The 18078-nt window shown below is 40.8% G+C and overlaps 1 protein-coding gene and 1 pseudogene across 1 annotated transcript in view; both read left to right on the top strand.

The window, feature by feature from the left end:
- Positions 1–541: 541 nt before the first annotated feature.
- The window catches only part of GTF2E2 (general transcription factor IIE subunit 2), an 84860-nt gene continuing 67323 nt past the window's right edge, over positions 542–18078 (top strand). Inside the window, exons 1-2 of the mRNA XM_041753517.1 lie at positions 542–784; positions 10168–10337. Coding sequence (XP_041609451.1) covers positions 10172–10337 — 166 coding nt within the window. The 5' untranslated portion in view covers positions 542–784; positions 10168–10171. The remainder of the gene's footprint in view (positions 785–10167; positions 10338–18078) is intronic.
- Positions 4755–7049, top strand: LOC121488690 (annotated as a pseudogene).

Below are 18078 nucleotides of genomic sequence, written 5' to 3'. Positions count from 1 at the left end.
ATGACTCCTATCTCTTCATGCTGCCTTTTAAGTCTAAATCCTTGTCTAAGGGGGTTCACAGGTGTGGTGGTTGGGGATTTAAGCTGGGCTCCACGCCCGTAATTGGTTGCGCACTGTGCCGTCTTGAGCAGGTCATTGAGCTTCACCCGACTTCTGTTTCTTTTAAAGATTTTATTTATTTATTCATGAGAGACACAAAGAGAGGCAGAGACAGAGGCAGAAGCAGGCTCCACGCGGGGAGCCCGACGTGGGACTCGATCCCCGGTCTCCAGGATCAAGCCCTGGGCCGAAGGCGGCACCAAACCGCTGAGCCGCCCAGGGAAGGGAAAGATCTTTGTTTTCCATTTTAGCAACCGCTCCTCTTCCTACATCAGCCTCATTCTCCGCCTCCCCCCTTTCCCGCCCGCCCGCCCGCCGTTGTCATGGAAACCCGGGACGCCCCGGCCGGCCGGCTCCCCTCCCGCGGGACTCCTGGCGGGGCACGTGACGGCGCACGCGCGTTCTCGCGGGCAGGGGCGCCGCGGTGCCTGCCGGGACGGAGCTCCTCGTAGCCTGATCAGGAAGTGGCGGGCGGAGTTCCCGGCCGAGTCGCGCCGCCTCAGCCGCCGCCGCCGCCAGTGCCGAGACCCCGACCTGGCGGGGCTGCGCTGGGCGTGCGTGCGGGCAGGCGGGGGCGCTGCTGACGAGGAGCAGGAAGCTGCGGCCACGCGGGCGTGGGCGGCAGGTCGCGGTGGAGGCGCTGGGAGGCGGCGGCCGGTCGCGTGGGGCGGCCCTCCTCGCTCAGGTAGGGGCCGCGGCCGCCGGCGTGGGGAGCGGAGCCCCGGCCTGTTGTTCCCCGGGACCGCCTCCTCCCGCGGGGCGAGCCTGTCTTCCGTCTCTCGGGGACGCGGCGTCTGCGGTTCTGTGCGCGAAACGCCAAACAGTACCAACTTCTGGGACGCATTGTCTTTTAGGCCGGAGGTCCATTGAGCAAACTTTTGGGTTGGAAAGGGGGAAATTCGCAGTCAGGGGGCTGTCTCTCTTCCTGGCCCCCGACTTTACAGGAGCCGAAACTGAGCGGGACGTGTGTGGAGTTGAGGGAACCACGGGGTCCAGCTAAAGGCGGTGATTTAGATGCACCTCCGAGGGCTCTTTTTTTTTTTTTTTTTTAAAGCCGCGTTTTGGAGACTCGGTTTGTAATGATTTCTGAACTTTAGTTATTATAGCCGATGTCTGCAAAGTCTTAAGACCTGCTCCTCATCCAAACACTGGGGTACCTTTTCGTCCATCTCCCCATTCCTGGGATTTAGGAGGTAAGCGGTGTCGTTTCCTACCTTGCCGGCTGTTCTTGGCAATGTTCTTGGGCTTACGCAGAGAAGGAAGCAAAGGAGAAGTAGAAAGGTTGGAGAAAAAAAAAAGTAGAAAGGTTGAAAAATAAAAGGCGAATGGTAGAGGGGGAAGAACGTGTGCTCTGGAGCTAGATTTTGATTTAATTTTTGGCTGCTCAGTGACCATGGAAGAACACGTGAACTCCCTGAGTTGTGATGATTTTTTTTTTTTTTTTAAATGGGAAATGGGTATAGGTCTCCTGCATAGGTCAGTATATGTGAAACTGCAGATTTCTGAGTAGTCTGAAAAAAAGAGGTGGAAAAGTTAAGCGGAGCATGCGATGGTGGGAGAGACAGAGAGAGGGAGACCTTCAGCCTTCTGCTCCTAGGTGCCATTGAACGTTACCGGTATCGCACAGGTCGCCTTTGTTTTATTAGAGGCCTTGACCAGCATTTCAGGTCTGGAGTAAGGAAGTTTTTGATTGAGGAGGCCGAGTATTCGTGTCCTGACCTAGGTACTTAACAGCTGTGTGACCCTAAGGGTCCCTCCTCACTTCAGATTTCACGTATTAAAATAAGGAATAAAACTAATACCTATCATTTCAGAGAGTTGTGAGGCTCAAATGCTGTAAGCATTTAGGTTTTTGTAAATTGTAAGGCTTTTGCTTAAGCCTGTGTTAAAATCATGGTTAAAAGCCTGGTTTGATTACCTGTCTTTAACACGATGACTTAAACAGCTACAGATGTTTTCCTGTTTTAGGCTTGTTGCCCCCATTTAATCACTTGTGATTTCTCCCCCCCCCACAAACACTTACCCTCCCCCCACGTCTGCTATCTTTCCAATACCCTAGCATAATCCTCCTGTTATTTTTCCTTTTCAGATCCAACTCAGAACTGTAGCAGTGAAGTAACATTTGTATAGCTTTATTACTCAAAAAATTGCTTTTCACAAATATTGTCTCATTTTGAAGTTGGGCTAGATGGAGATAGCATTGACAGGATCTTCATTTTGTTTATAATAAAATTGGATTTAGTGAGGTCTATGGATTGCCTAGACAATCCATGTTGCAGTTACAGATTAGTACTGAGGATTCCAGAAGTCAGGTCTTTGATAACAGTGCCAGTGGCCCTTACTCATTCAAGTTTACTCTGATTATTTTTTATCAGTGCTTGTATTTTTGACTTTTAGCACTCTGAGTCATATTTTATTCATTTTTTAAAAAGATTTTATTCATTTATTAATGAGAGACAGAGGGGGTGTGGGCAGAGACACAGGTAGAGGGAGAAGCAGGCTCCACACAGGGAGCCCGTGGGGGACTCCAGGATCCCTGGTCTCCAGGATCACGCCCTGGGCTTGAAGGCGTCACTAAACTGCTGAGCCACCCGGGCCGCCCTTATTCATTTCTTTTTAAGCAAGAGGTTCAGTTCTTTCAGATTTTTCAAATGTAAGCTGCTTGAAGGCAAGGGTTTATCTTCTAGAATTCTTCAAAACCTGGAGTACATGAACACAAGACAACTATACAAAGCTTAGAGTCACAAACACAAGACATTTAATAAAGATTTATGAAACCTGTAACAAGGCTAAGCCACTTAAAGATGTTTTTGTGTTTGTTATTCATTTAACAAATATTGAGCTATTCTCTGCATGAAGGCTTTCAAAGTTCAGATAGGGGCCCCCGGGTGGCTCATTTGGTTAAGTGTCTGACTTGAGCTCAGCTCTGGTCTTTTATTTATTTATTTATTTATTTATTTATTTATTTATTTATAGATTTTTTTTAAAATTTATTTATGATAGTCACAGAGAGAGAGAGAGGTAGAGACACAGGCAGAGGGAGAAGCAGGCTCCACGCAGGGAGCCCGACGTGGGATTCGATCCCGGGTCTCCAGGTTCGCGCCCTGGGCCAAAGGCAGGCGCCAAACCGCTGCGCCACCCAGGGATCCCCTCAGCTCTGGTCTTGATCTCAGGGTGGGTGAGTTCAAACCCCATGTTGGGCTCCACACAGTGCAGGGAACCTACTTAGAAGCAAAACAAAACAAAAGCAAAGATAGGATCTTTTTCCTCCCAGACCTTCCTTCCCTGCTTGTGAAGAATGCAAAAATCATTTACATGGTCAGCTTGTTGTGCTTCCACATATTCTGGGAGAGTTCAAACAAGAGGGGAACTTTTTTCTTTTTTGGAGTGTATTTTACACACAATTTTACATTAGTTTCAAGTATACAAAATAGTGATTTTACAACTCTGTACCTTATGCTATGCTTATCAGAAGTATAGCTACCATTTGTCACTGTACAATGCTATTATGATACCATTGACTTTATTCCCTGTGCTAAATCTTTCATCCCCATGACTTATTCATTCCATAACTGGAGGCCTGTATATCCCACTCCCTTTCATCCATTTTGCCCATCCCCATGTCCCCCATATTCCCCTCATCCACCTCCTCTCTGGCAACCATTAGTTTATTCTGTGCTTACTGGTGTGAAGAGAGGAATTAATTTTTTTTTTTTTTTAATTCCAGTGTAGTTAACGTACAGTGTTGTATTAGTTTCAGGTGTATAATACAGTGATTCACCAATTTGATACTCCTTGCTCATCAAGATAAGTGTACTCTTAATCCCCATTACCTATTTCACCCATCTCTCTCACCTCTCCCCTGGTAACCATCAGTTCTCTATAGCTAAGGGTCTGTTTTTGCTTTGTTTTGTTTCTTAAATTCCACATATGAATGAAATTATATGGTATTTGTCTTCTCTGATTTATTTCGCTTAACATTATACTCTCCAGATCCATCCATATTGTTGCAAATGGCAAGATATCATTCTTTTTATGGCTGAATCATTCTGTTGTGTATATATTCCACATCTTCTCTATCCATTCCTTTATCGGTGGATACTTGGACTGCTTCCATAATTTGACTCTTGTAAATAATGCTGCAGTCAACATGGGGGTGAATATATCTTTTTGAATTAGTTTTTGTAATTTTTCTTTCTTTTTTTTAAAGATTTTATTTATTTATTCATGTGAGAGAGTGAGAGAGAGGCAGAGACACCAGCAGATGGAGAAGCAGGCTCCTTGCAGGGAGCCTGTTGCAGGACTCAATCCCAGACCAGGATCATGCCCTGAGCCCAAGGCAGACTATCAACAGCTGAGCCACCTAGGCATCCCGAGTTTCTGTTTTCCTTGGTTGAATACCCTGTAGTATGATTATTGGATTGTAAAAGAAGAGAGGAACATAATCAAATACTTGTTGAGGGTCAGCTGGGTGGCTTAGTAGGTTAAATATCCGACTCTTGATATCAGCACAGGTCTCAATTTCATGATTCTGAGTTCAAGCCCCTACTTAAAAACAAATGAATAAAATAAAATCCATGAATGATCTGTGGCTCTTGGTTGTACTGAAGTTGCTTAGAACTGGAGTTTTAGGGCAGCCATTGATGCTGGGCATCATGGCTGCCCTCAGACCTCTGGTGAAGCCCAAGATCGTTAAAAAGAGGACCAAGAAGTTCATCCAGCACCGATATGTTCATAAGTTCATTCAGTCAGACCGATATGTCAAATTTAAGCACAACTGGTGGAAACCCAGAGGCATTGACAGTAGGGTACACAGAAGATTCAAGGGCCAGATCTTGATGCCCAACATTGGTTGTGGGAGCGACAAGAAAACAAAGCACATGCACATGAAGCACCCAGTGGCTTCAGGAAGTTCCTAGTCCACAATGTCAAGGAGCTTGAAGTGTTGCTGATGTGCAACAAATCTTACTGTGCAGAGATTGCTCACAATGTATCCTCCAAGAACCCTAAAGCCATTGTGGAAAGAGCAACTCAGCTGGCCATCAGAGTCACCAATCCCAATGCCAGGCTGCTCAGCAAAGAAAATGAATTGACATTATGTGCATGTCATATTTGTGTTAGTAAAACCATAAAACTACAAAAAAAAAAAAAAAAACCTGGAGTTTTAGGACTGGGAAAAAAACAAAAGAGGTCTAGTTTCACCACCTTCTGAATCAGGAATTTTCTGTAGATATTTTTAACTAATTTTAATCCAATTTTTTTAATTGGAGTAAAATTTTTGATTTTACTTAATAGAGAGTTCACGAGGTTTTTTTTTTTTTTTTTTTTTTAAGATTTTATTTATTTAAGAGAGAGAGAGAGAGAGAAAAGCAGAGACACAGGCAGAGGGAGAAGCAGGCTCCATGCAGGCAGCCTGATGTGGGACTTGATCCCAGGATCCTGGGATCAAGACCTGAGCCAAAGGCAGATACTCAACTGCTGAGCCACCCAGGCATCCTGAGAGTTCACCAGTTTTAAACCACACGTTTTCGGGGACTTCTTTAAAAAAAAAAAAAAAAAAGTATAATCGACTCTAGGTGTCTACAATGTTTTATTAGGTTTAGGTGTACAACATATTGAGTCAACAATTATATACATTACTCAGTGCTCACCATAAGTATAGTCCCCATTTGTCACCATGCAACATTATTATTGAGTATATTTAGTAATATACTTTCATCTTAGGTATTTTAAAATTGGAAGTCTATATCTCTTTATTGTCTTTACCTATTTTGCCTATTTCCCCACCAACCTCTCCTTTGGCAACCATGAGTTTGTTCTCTGTAATTGAGTCTGTTCATTTGTTTTTTTTTTTTAGGTAAATGAAATCATACAGTATTTGTCTCTCTGGGTATTTCACTTAGCATTGTATCCTCTAGGTTTAGCAGTGTTGTCTCAAATGGCAAGAACTCTTTTTTATGGCTAATATCCCTTGTGAGTGTGTATCACAGGTTATCTGTTGACAGATGCTTGGGTTGCCTCCATATCTTGGCTATTGTAAATAATGCTGCAATACGCATAGGGCTGCTTATATTTCCTTGAATTAGTGTTTTTGTTTTCTTTGGGTAAATGCCAGTAGTGGAATTATTGGATCATCTGGTATTTCTAGTTTTAATTTTTTTGAACTTCCGTACTGTTTTCCACAGTGGCTGCACCAGTTTGCATTCCTATCAACAGTGCATGAGGGTTGCCTTTCTCCACATTCTTGTCAACACTTGGTCTTTCTTTTCTTTTTCTTTTTTTTTTTTTTTTTGATATTAGCCATTCTGATTAATGTGGGGTGATATCTTTTTTTTTTTTTTTTAAGATTTTTATTTATTCATGAGAGAGAGAGAGAGAGGCAGAGACACAGGCAGAGGGAGAAGTAGGCTTCATGCAGGGAGCCTGATGTGGGACTCGATCCCGGGTCTCCAGGATCACACCCTGGGCTGAAGGCGGTGCTAAACCACTGAGCTACCCGGGCTGCCCACGTTGGGTGATAATCTTACTGTGGTTTTTGATTTGCATTTCCCTGGATTAAGTAATGTTAAGCATCTTTTCATATATCTGTTGGCCACTTGTATGTCATCTTTGGAAAAATGTCTATTCAGATCCTCTACCCATTTTTTTAATCAGAGTGGTTGTGGATTAAAATTTATTAAAAATATCTACAGAAAATTTCTGATTTAGAAGGAGGTGGGACTAGAGTTCTTTAAAAAAAAAAAGATTTTATTTATTCATGGGAAACAGAGAAGCAGAGACACAGGCAGAGGGAGAAGCAGGCTCCCTGTAGGGAGCCCGACGCGAGACTCATTGGGGTCTCCAGGATCACACCCTGGGCGGAAGGCGCCGATAAACCACTGAGCAACCCAGGTTGCCCAGGACTCTTGTTTTTGTTTTGTTTTGTTTTTTTCTTTTTCCCCCAGTTGTAAAACACCAGTTCTGAGCAGCTTCAGTATAACCAGGGAAGCCACAGATCATTCAACAAGTATCTTATTTTATTCATTTGTTTTTAAATAGGGGCTTGAACTCCATGGTTGTGGGTTTTTGTTTTTTTGCCTTTGGTGTTAAATTATATAAGTTCTTTATGTATTTTGGATGTTAACCCCTTATCGGGTATATAATTTACAAATATCTTCTGTCGTTCAGTAGGTTTATCTTTTTGTTGGTGGTTTCTTTTGCTGTGCACAAGCTTTTTATTTTGATGAAGCCCCAGTAGTTTATTTTTGCTTTTGTCTCCCTTGCCTGAGAAGACCTATCTAGAAAAAAAGTTGCTAAGGACAGTGTCCAAGAGATTACTGTCTATGTTTTCTTTTAGGAGTTTTATTAAAGTTTCAGATCTTACATCTGGTCTTGAATCCATTTTGAGTTTATATTTGTGTGTGGTGTAAGAAAATGGTCCCGTTTCATCATGGGTTTTTTCTTTTTTTTTTGCATGTAGCTGTCCAGTTTTCCCCAACACCATTTGTTGAAGAGCCTATCTTTTCCCTGTTGTATGTTCTTTCCTCCTTTGTCATGGATTCATTGACCACATAGGTATGGATTTGTTTTTGGGATCTCTGTTCTGTTGATCTAGGTGTCTCTTTTTTTTTTTTTTTAATTTTTTTTTTTAATTTTTTTATTTATTTATGATAGTCACAGAGAGAGAGAGAGAGGCAGAGACACAGGCAGAGGGAGAAGCAGGCTCCATGCACCGGGAGCCCGATGTGGGATTCGATCCCGGGTCTCCAGGATCCCGCCCTGGGCCAAAGGCAGGCGCCAAACCGCTGCACCACCCAGGGATCCCTAGGTGTCTCTTTTTGTGAGAGAGCCATACTACATAGTTTTGTAGTATATCTTGAAATCTGGGATTGTGATACCTCCAGCTTTGTGCTGCTTTTTCAAGAATACTTTGGCTACTCAGGGTCTTTTGTGTTGTTTTCTTTTTAAGATTTTGTTAAGAGAGAAAGACAGACACCAAGCAGGGGGAGAGGCAGAGGGAGAGAGAGAGAGCAGGCTCCTTGATGAGCAGAGAGCCTGACGTGGGGCTTGATCCCAGGATCTCGGATCATGACCTGAGCCAAAGGCAGATGCTTAAGGGACTGAGCCACCCAGGTACCCCTCTTTTGTGATTTTATACAAATTTTAGGATTATGTGTTCTAGTTCTGTGAAAAAATGCTATTGGTATTTTGATTGGGATTACATTGAATCTGAAGATTGCTTTAAGAAGTAAGGACATTTTAATGATACTCTTTTAATCCATGAATGTGGAATATCTTTCCATTTATGTCATCTTCAGTTTCTTTCATCAATGTTTTAGAGTTTTTAGAGTGTAGGTCTTTGTGATTAAATTTATTCTTGGGTATTTTATTCTTTCTGGTGCAGTTGTAAATGGGGTTGTTTTTCTTTATTTCTTTTTCTGCTACTTTGTTATTAGAGTATAGGAACAGAACAAATTCCTGTATATTGATTTATATCCTGCAACTTTACTGAATTCATGTACTATTTTTTTTGGTGGCGTCTTTAGGGTTTTCTGTATATTAAGTTATGTCTTCTGCAAATAGTAACAGTTTTATGTGTTCATTACTAGTTTGCCTTTTAAAAATATGTATATTTTTAAAGATTTTATTTACTTATTTGACAGGACAAGCAGGGGGAAGGGTAGAGAGAAGGAGAGGGAGAAGCAGAAGCAGGCTCCTTCTGAGCATGAAGGTTGATGTGGGACTTAATCCCAGGACTCTGAGATGGTGACCTGATCCAAAGTCAGACACTTAATTGACCCAGGTGCCCCACAAGTTTGGATGCTTTTTCTTTTCTGATTACTACATCTAGTACTTCCACTGCTGTGTTGAATAAAAGTAGATATCCCTGTCTTATTCCTCATCTTAGAGGAAAAGCTTTTACCACGGAGTATGATGTTAACTTTGAGTTTTTCACATTTGGTTTTAATTATGTTGAAGTATGTTCCCTCTAAACCCACTTTGTTGAGAATTTTTATCCTGAACAGATTTTTATTTTGTCAAATGCTTTTTATGTATTAGATGATCATATTGTTTGGGGAAATTTTTTTTTTTTTTTTTTTAAGATTTTACTTATTCGAGAGAGAGGCAGAGACCTAGGCAGAGGGAGAAGCAGGCTCCATGCAGGGAGCCTGATGTGGGACTCATCCTGGGACTCCAGGATCACACCCTGGGCTGAAGGCAGGCGCTAAACCGCTGAACCATCCAGGTGACCTAATTTTAATATTTTATTTAACCTAGTGTATCCAAAATATTATCACATCAACGTGTAATCTAAAATATCTCATCAGGAATGCCTGGGTGGCTCAGTGGTTGAGTGTCTGCCTTCGGCTCCCAGGGTGTGACTGTGGAGTCCCAGGATCAAGTCTTGTATCAGGCTCCTCGCGAGGGGTCTGCTTCTCCCTCTGCCTATGTCTCTGCCTCTCTCTGTGTGTCTCATGAATAAGTTAATAAAATCTTTTTTTTTTTAAATTTTTATTTTTTTATGATAGTCACACAGAGAGAGAGAGAGAGAGGCAGAGACACAGGCAGAGGGAGAAGCAGGCTCCATGCACTGGGAGCCTGACGTGGGATTCGATCCTGGGTCTCCAGGATCGCGCCCTGGGCCAAATGCAGGCGCCAAACCGCTGCGCCACCCAGGGATCCCAAGTTAATAAAATCTTAAAAAAAAAAAAATTCAGTAATTCTAAAAGTTCTTTGTACTATGTTTTTAATCTGATTTGTATTTTATACTTAAAGTGCATCTCAATTCTAGCCCCATTTCAGGTGTTCCATAGGCACATGTGGCCAGTGGCTATCATATTGGACAGTATAGTTCTGGAGCTTTAGAGAATAATTCTTTTTATTAGTGTCTAGCATAGTGCCTGGCACACAATAGGCACTAATTAAAGATTTTTAAGTGAGTGACTAAATGAATAAATACAAATGCTGGAGAGCTGGTAATAAAAGATAATTTTGTTTGGAAGTAATTCTTCTTGGGAGCTAGAGATTTGGTCTATATGTTTGAATGATTAGAGCCTGTATTAAAGATACTTACTTATATCTTTGCAGAATTATGGATCCAAGCCTGTTGAGAGAACGGGAGCTGTTCAAAAAACGAGCTCTCTCCACTCCTGTAGTAGAAAAACGTTCAGTATCTTCTGAATCATCATCATCATCATCAAAGAAGAAGAAAGCAAAGCTAGAACATGGAGGATCATCAGGCTCTAAACAGAATTCTGGTTAGTAAAATTGACTTTAGGATTGTTTAGTTTTTATTTTTCAGAAAACCATTTAGTCATGGCAAGTTCATGTTTTTAGTCCAACATCCATCCGTATTTATTGTTAAATACTGTTAAGTATAAGGGAATGTAATGATAAGAGAATATATCGCTTTTAAGATGTTAATAGTCTTGTATTATAGGTAGAATTTAGGTTATTATCTTTTCAGAAAATAACTTTAATTTGTATACTGTTTAGTTCACTCGTTTAAAGTGTACAATTCAGGGATCCCTGGGTGGCGCAGCGGTTTGGCGCCTGCCTTTGGCCCAGGGCGCGATCCTGGAGACCCGGGATCGAATCCCACATCGGGCTCCCGGTGCATGGAGCCTGCTTCTCCTTCTGCCTGTGTCCCTGCCTCTCTCTCTCTCTCTCTCTGTGTGTGACTATCATAAATAAATAAAAATTAAAAAAAAAAAATAAAGTGTACAATTCAAAAATTTTTAGTAAATTTACAGAAATGTGCAGTCATTACTATAATTGAATTTTAGAACATTTCCATCATCTTCAAAAGATCCTTTGCACCCATTTGCAGTCACTTCTTGTCTCCACCCCTGCCCCAGATAAATAAAAAAGTCTTTTTTTTTTTTTTTTTTTTAATAAACAATAGTCTACTTTCTGTCTCTGTATATTTGCCTTTTCTGGATATTTCATATAAATGGAATTTAACAATATGTAGTCTTTAGTGTATGGCTTCTTTTATATAGCATTTATTGAGATGATTGTGTTCTTTTTTGTTGTTTATGCAATTAACATGATATATATTACATTAGTTGGTTTTTCAGATGTTAAACCAGTCCTTGCATTCTTGCAATAAATCCTACTTGGTTGTGGTGTATAATTCTTTTTATTTATTGTGGGATTCAGTTTGCTGGTCTTTTTTTGGTCCAGAATTCATCTATATGTAGCATGTGTCAGTATTTCATTCTATTTTATTGCTGGCAAGTAATCCATTGTATGGGTATACTACAATTTATTTATTCCTTCATCAGTCAGTGGACATTTTGATTATTTCTTTTTGACTGTTATGAATAGTGCTGCTGCTATGAACATTAATGTACAAGCTTTTTTGTGGACTTTTTTTTCCTCTTGGATAGAGTACCTAAGAGTGGAACTTCTGAGTAATGTGGTATATTTATGTTTAACTTTTTAAGAAACTACCAAAATGACGATACCATTTTACATTTTACATTCTCACCATCATTGCATGAGGGTTCTATTTTTTTCATTCTTGTAAATCTTGTTATTACTTGTCTTTTTGATTATAGGTATTTTAGTAGTTATAAAGTGATATCATTGTGTGTATATGGTTTTAAAAATATTTTTAACTTTATTTTTATTTTTTTTTAAGATTTTATTTAGACAGAGAGGCAGAGACACAGGCAGAGGGAGAAACAGGCTCCATGCAGGGAGCCTGATGGTGGGTCTCCATCCTGGGACCCCAGGATCATGCCCTGAGCCAAAGGCAGATGCTCAACTGCTGAGCCACGCAGACATCCATGCTTTTTTAAATTTTTATTTAATTATTAGTATTTTTTAAAAAGATTTATTCATGAGAGAGAGAGAGAGAGAGAGAGAGAGAGAGAGACACAGGCAGAGGGAGAAGCAGGCTCCATGCAGGGAGCCTGATGGGGAACTTGATCCTGGACTCCAGGAGCACGCCCTGGGTCGAAGGCAGGTGCTAAACCGCTGAGCTACCCAGGGATCCCCTATTTGTGATTTTTATAGGGATTGTATTGAATCTATAAATCAATTTGGGAAAAAAAAAAAAAATCAATTTGGGGAGAATTGCTATCTTAACAATAGTAAGTCTTCCAGGCAATGAACATGGATATCTTCTCATCAATTTAGGTTTTTAATTTCTTTTTTTATAGTTTTATAGTATTTATGTATAAGTGTTACATTTATGTTAATTTTTTATTTTTTAAGATTTTATTTATTTATTCGTGAGAGACAGAGAGAGGCAGAGATACAGGCAGAGGGAGAAGCAGGCTCCATTCAGGGAGCCGGATGTGGGACTCAATCCCCGGTCTCCAGGATCCCGCCCTGGACTAAACTGCTGAGCGACCGGGGCACCGGGGCTGCCCTATGTTTATGTTATTAAATTTATTCCTAAGTAGTTTATTCTTTTTGATATTGTTGATGAAACTATTTTCTCACTTTGATTTTTGGATTATTCATTAGTTAGTATATAGAAATACAATAGATTTTTTTTTTTTTTAAGATTTTACTTATTTATTCATGATAGACAGAGAGAGAGAGGGAGAGAGAGGCAGATACAGGCAGAGGGGGGAGAAGCAGGCTTCATGCCAGGAGCCTGACGCGGGAATCGATCCCAGGACTCCAGGATCAGGCCCGGACCAAAGGCAGGTGCTAAACTGCTGAGCCGCCCAGGGATCCCCTCAATAGATTTTTAAAATAGTTTTTTTAATGAGATTTGAGAGAGAGAATATGAATGGGGGAGGGGCATAGAGCGAAACAGATACTCTGCTGATCAACACTCTGGGATTATGACCAGAGCGAGGCAGATACTTAGCCACCCAGGTGCCCCAGAAATACAATAGTTTTTTGTACATTGATATTTTGATATTGTATTCTGCAACCTTGCTGAACTTGTTCATTGTTTCTAGTTCTGTGTGTAAATTCTGTAGGATCTTTTTATGTACAAGATTATGTCATATGTGAAGGACAGATTTACTTTGTCCTTTCCAAATGCCTTTTTTTAAAAAAAAAAGATTTTATTTATTTTTTTCATGAAAGACAGAGAGAGACAGAGACACAGGCAGTGGGAGAAGCAGGCTCCATGCAGGGAGCCTGATGCGGACCCAATCCTGGGACCCCAGAACCACACCCTGAGCCACCCAGGGATCTCCAAATGCCTTTGGAATGCCCTTCCTTCTTTTCCTCCTTTCCTCCTTGGACTATATGATGTTGACTACAGATGGTGAGCGTGAACATCTTTCCCTTGTTCCTGATCTTAGGGGAAAGGCATTCAATCTTCCACCTTTATGTATGATCTTAGCTGTATAGATTTTGTAGATGCCCCTTATCAGGTTGAAGTTTCTGTCTATGTCTTGTTTGTTGAGAGTTTCTAATCTTAAATGGATATTGGATGTTGTCAAATGCTTTTTCTGCATTTATTGAGATCATGTTGTTCTTGTTCTTTATTAATATTACATTAATTGATTTCAGATGTTAAGCCAATCTGGCATTCTTAGAATAAATCCTACTTCGTTATGATATGAGGTATGGAATTCAGATTGCTGGTATTTTGTATAGGAATTTTGTGTTTATATTTATGAGGTTTATGATTTGTATACTTTTCTTGTGCCCACTAGTGTATTTCTGGCCTAATGATTGGTAAAGTGTTCCCTTTTCCACTGTTTTCTGGAAGAGTTAATGAAGGTTTGATAATTTTCCCTTTAAATGTTTGGTAGAGTTCACAAGTAAAGCTATTTGGGCTAGAACTTTCCTTTGTGGGAAGCTCTTGTAGAAATTCAGGTTATCTGTTATCTTCTTGAGTTAATTTTGGTGTTTTGTATCCTCTTAGGAGTTTGCCCATTTCATTATCTACATTGTCTAAAGTTTTCCAATATTTTCTTGGAATCCTTTGATTTCTATGAGGTTGGTAACGATAATTCCTCTCGACCTTCATTTCTGATTATAGGAATTTGTGTTTTATTTGTTCTTTTCAAAAAGCCAACTTTGGTTTCATTTATTTTTCTTTTGTGTTTTTCTATTTTTTATTTTATTTATTTCTATGTCACCATTATTTCCTTTTTTTCTTATTTTGAGTTTAGTCTTAGACTGTTACCTTTTTTTTTTTTTTTTTAAATATTTTATTTATACATTCATAGAGATGCAGAGAGAGAGAGAGAGGCAGAGACACAGGCAGAGGGAGAAGCAGGCTACATGCAAAGAGCCCGATGTGGGACTTGATCCCAGGACCCCAGGATCACACCCTGAACCGAAGGCATACACTCAACTGCTGAGCCACCTAGGTGTCCCTACTTTTCTGAGGGAGTTTGGAACTGTAACTATTGTGTTATATTAAGCACCAATTTTTAAAAATAAATTTATTTTTTATTGGTGTTCAATTTGCCAACATACAGAATAACACCCAGTGCTCATCCTGCCAACCAGTCACCCCCACCCTCCACCCTCCTCCCCTTCCACCACCCCTAGTTCGTTTCCCAGATTTAGGAGTTTAAGCACCAATTTTGGAACTTGGTCAAAGTGCAATGAATTTGGGTCTGTGGGTTTCTTTTTTTTTAAACACTACAAAATTAAAAAAATTAAAAAAAAAAAAAAAACCACTACAAAATTTCAGTGGCTTAAAGACAAAGATTTGTTTCTCTTTCATACCACGTGTTTATCATCTGTTGGCAAAGATGTTAGCGCCTTATAATCACTGAAAGGACCCAGACTCATAGAGTACCTGATATTTCAAAAGTTGTTGGTTTCAGTGCCAGCAGGAAAAAGAACTTGAAGATCTTTCCTGGCAGTTTAGATCCTCTTGCCTGGAGAGGAGACATCACTATCTCTCACAACTCATTTTCTAGAGCTAGTCACAGGGCTGTACCCAGACACAAGGGGTTCCAAGTTCTCTAAAAAGGGAGAGCTGGAAATACTGGATATAAACACTGAAGATTGCCGTACTACCCTAGATTGATTGGGTCACTATCAGTGGATTGATTGCCTGATTAGGTACTTACAGGGTTTCCTCGCTTAACTTCTTGATGTCTCTCTACAGCAGTGATTTTTCTTTTTTTAAAAATTTTTAAAAGATTTTATTCATTTATTCATGAGAGACATAGAGAGGCAGAGACACAGGCAGAGGGAGAAGCAGGCTCCATGCAGGGAGCCTGACGTGGGACTCGATCCCAGGTCTCCAGGATCACACCCTGGACCGCAGGCAGTGCTAAACCGCCACGCCACCGGGGCTGCCTAGCAGTGATTTTTCTAATCCACAGTCTGATGATGTGACTGTTTAAAGCTGATCATCATTACTTTTCTTTTTCTTTTTCTTTTTCTTTTTCTTTTTCTTTTTCTTTTTCTCTTTCTCTTTCTCTTTCTCTTTCTCTTTCTCTTTCTCTTTCTCTTTCTCTTTCTCTTCTCTTTCTTTTTCTTTCTTTCTTTCTTTCCTTCCTTTCTTTTTTTTTTTTTTTTTTTTTAAAGATTTTATTTATTTATTCATGAGAGACACAGAGACACAGAGACACAGGCAGAGGAAGAGGAGCCTGATATGGGGACTCGATCCCAGGACCCTGGGATCATGCCCTGGGCCAAAGGCATATGCTCAACCGCTGAGCCGCCCATGCATCCCTGATCATCATTACTTTTCACATGAAGTCCATCTTTTCCTGCTGTCTGCATGCCCTGCATGATCTAGTCTCCAGTTGCTTTTATATCCATATCTCACTTTTTTCTTATACTCTGTCCTGCAACACTGGCCTGGAGATCCTTTAACATGCTTTACTCCCTTTGGCCTCTTGACCTTTGCCCACATTATGTCCTCTTGATGGAATATTGTTTCTTAGCTTCTCTTTCCTTTGGCTAACTTCTAATCCTCTTTTAGGTTGGAGCTGGAAAGTCCTATTATTTCTACTTTCCTATTTGAATTCACAGCTTAGCCTTTGATTCCCATAGCACTCATTATTTCTGACAAAGCTATTGTGTGTCGGGATCCCTGGGTGGCGCAGCGGTTTGGCGCCTGCCTTTGGCCCAGGGCGCGATCCTGGAGACCCGGGATCGAATCCCACATCAGGCTCCCGGTGCATGGAGCCTGCTTCTCCCTCTGCCTGTGTCTCTGTGCCTCTCTCTCTCTCTCTCTGTGACTATCATAAAAAAAAAAAAAAAAAAAAAAATTAAAAAAAAAAAAAGCTATTGTGTGTCATTGTAATTACATGATTACTTGTTTGCCATTGTAACCTAATCTCTCACACATAGAAGGACTTGATACATGTTTGTTGAGTGGTTAAATTACAGCCTACATAGGGAAAAGTTAGTAGTGTCCATTATCAAGAAATTTAGTAATTAAAGGATCAGTATGCTTCTCATCTATGGCAAGGACTCCAAAGTTTGCCATTTATGAAAATGTGTTATTTTTTTTAAGATTTTATTTATTCATGAGAGACACAGACACAGGCAGGGGGAGAAGTAGGAGGGAAGCCTAATGGAGGTCTCTCGATCCCAGGACCCTGGGATCATGACCCGAGCCAAAGGCAGACGCTCAACCATGTAGCCACCCAAGCGTCCCTGAAAATGTGGTTTTAACAGTGCTTGGAATATCTCCTGTTAACAAAAATATTTTGTATACCACATTTCACAAGTACTTTGAAAATTGGTTACATTTTCTTTTTTTCTTTTTAAGATTTTATTTATTCATGAGAGACAGAGAGAGAGAGAGAGGGGCAGAGTCACAGGGAGAAGCAGGTTACATGCAGGAGCCTGATGTGGGACTGGATCCTGAGAGAGAGAGAGAGAGAGAGAGAGAGACAGAGAGACAGAGGCAGAGACACAGGGAGAAGCAGGCTACATGCAGGAGCCTGACGTGGGACTGGATCCTGGGACTCTAGGATCACGCCCTAGGCCGAAGGCAGGCATTAAACTACTGAGCCACCCAGGGATCCCCTGACAAGGTTCTCTTAAGTTTAAAATGATGGATATGTGTTTTCCTTTTTAAGATTTATTTATCTGAGAGAGAAAGAGAGGGAGAGCTGGGGAAGGGTAGAAGAGAGAATATTTCAGGCAGACTCCCTGCTGAGCCCTACTTGGGGTTCCACCTCACAACCTGTGAAATCAAGTCCTGAGACCCAAGAGCTCAAAGCCTGGACTGAAACCAGAGTCAGACAGCCAACTGACTAAGCCACCCATGTGCCCCTAGATAGGTATTTTTTCTTTTAAAGATTTTATTTATTTATTCATGAGAGAGAGAGAGAGAGAGAGAGAGAGATAGGCAGAGACACAGGCAGAAGGAGAAGCAGGCTCCATGCCGGGAGCTGACATGGGATTTGATCCCAGGACTCCAGGATCACGCCTTGGGCCAAAGGCGGGTACTAAACCGCTGAGCCACCCAGGGATCCCCATAGATATGTATTTTTCACTTCATATATCAGATATTTTTTATTGTGCCTTAATTTTCAGTAGCTTCTTAATAATCTACGTTGTTATATTTAAAGGCTGTTATTTCCATTTTTGGTTGTTATTTTTGAGTAATGCTTTTAGATATCTCTTTGTATCTTGAGCCTTTTTCTTTTGAACTAGTTTCTCAGGGTGAATTCCCAGGAATGATATTTCTGGTTAAGGGCAGTTGTAGTGGTTAAGAGCATGGTTAGTTATGTTCATGGATGGTAGCAAAATAGTATTAGGATTATAAAATATATCTGCACAGCCCTTGTTATTCCAAGAAATAAAACTGCAGTGTTTAACATGTTTTGTGGTCCTTTTTTTCACTTTTTTGTTATTGTTGTTATCTTTTCTGCATTGGGTACCTTAGCCCTTGAGAATATGAATATGAGCAGCGAAATAAAAGAATAGGCTCAGGAAATATAATTTAGGGGGTATACTAGTTAAGTTTTTTTTTTTTTTTTAAGATTTTATTTATTCATGGGGGCGGGGAGCAGAGAGGCAGAGACACAGGCAGAGGGAGAAGCAGGCTCTATGCCGGGAGCCCAGTGTGGGACTTGATCCTGGGACTCCAGG

This window comes from Vulpes lagopus, chromosome 4 (genome assembly GCF_018345385.1).
Source record: "Vulpes lagopus strain Blue_001 chromosome 4, ASM1834538v1, whole genome shotgun sequence".
Lineage (NCBI taxonomy): Eukaryota > Metazoa > Chordata > Mammalia > Carnivora > Canidae > Vulpes > Vulpes lagopus.
Note: the sequence above shows the minus strand (reverse complement) of the source record. Positions and strands in the feature narration are given on the sequence as shown.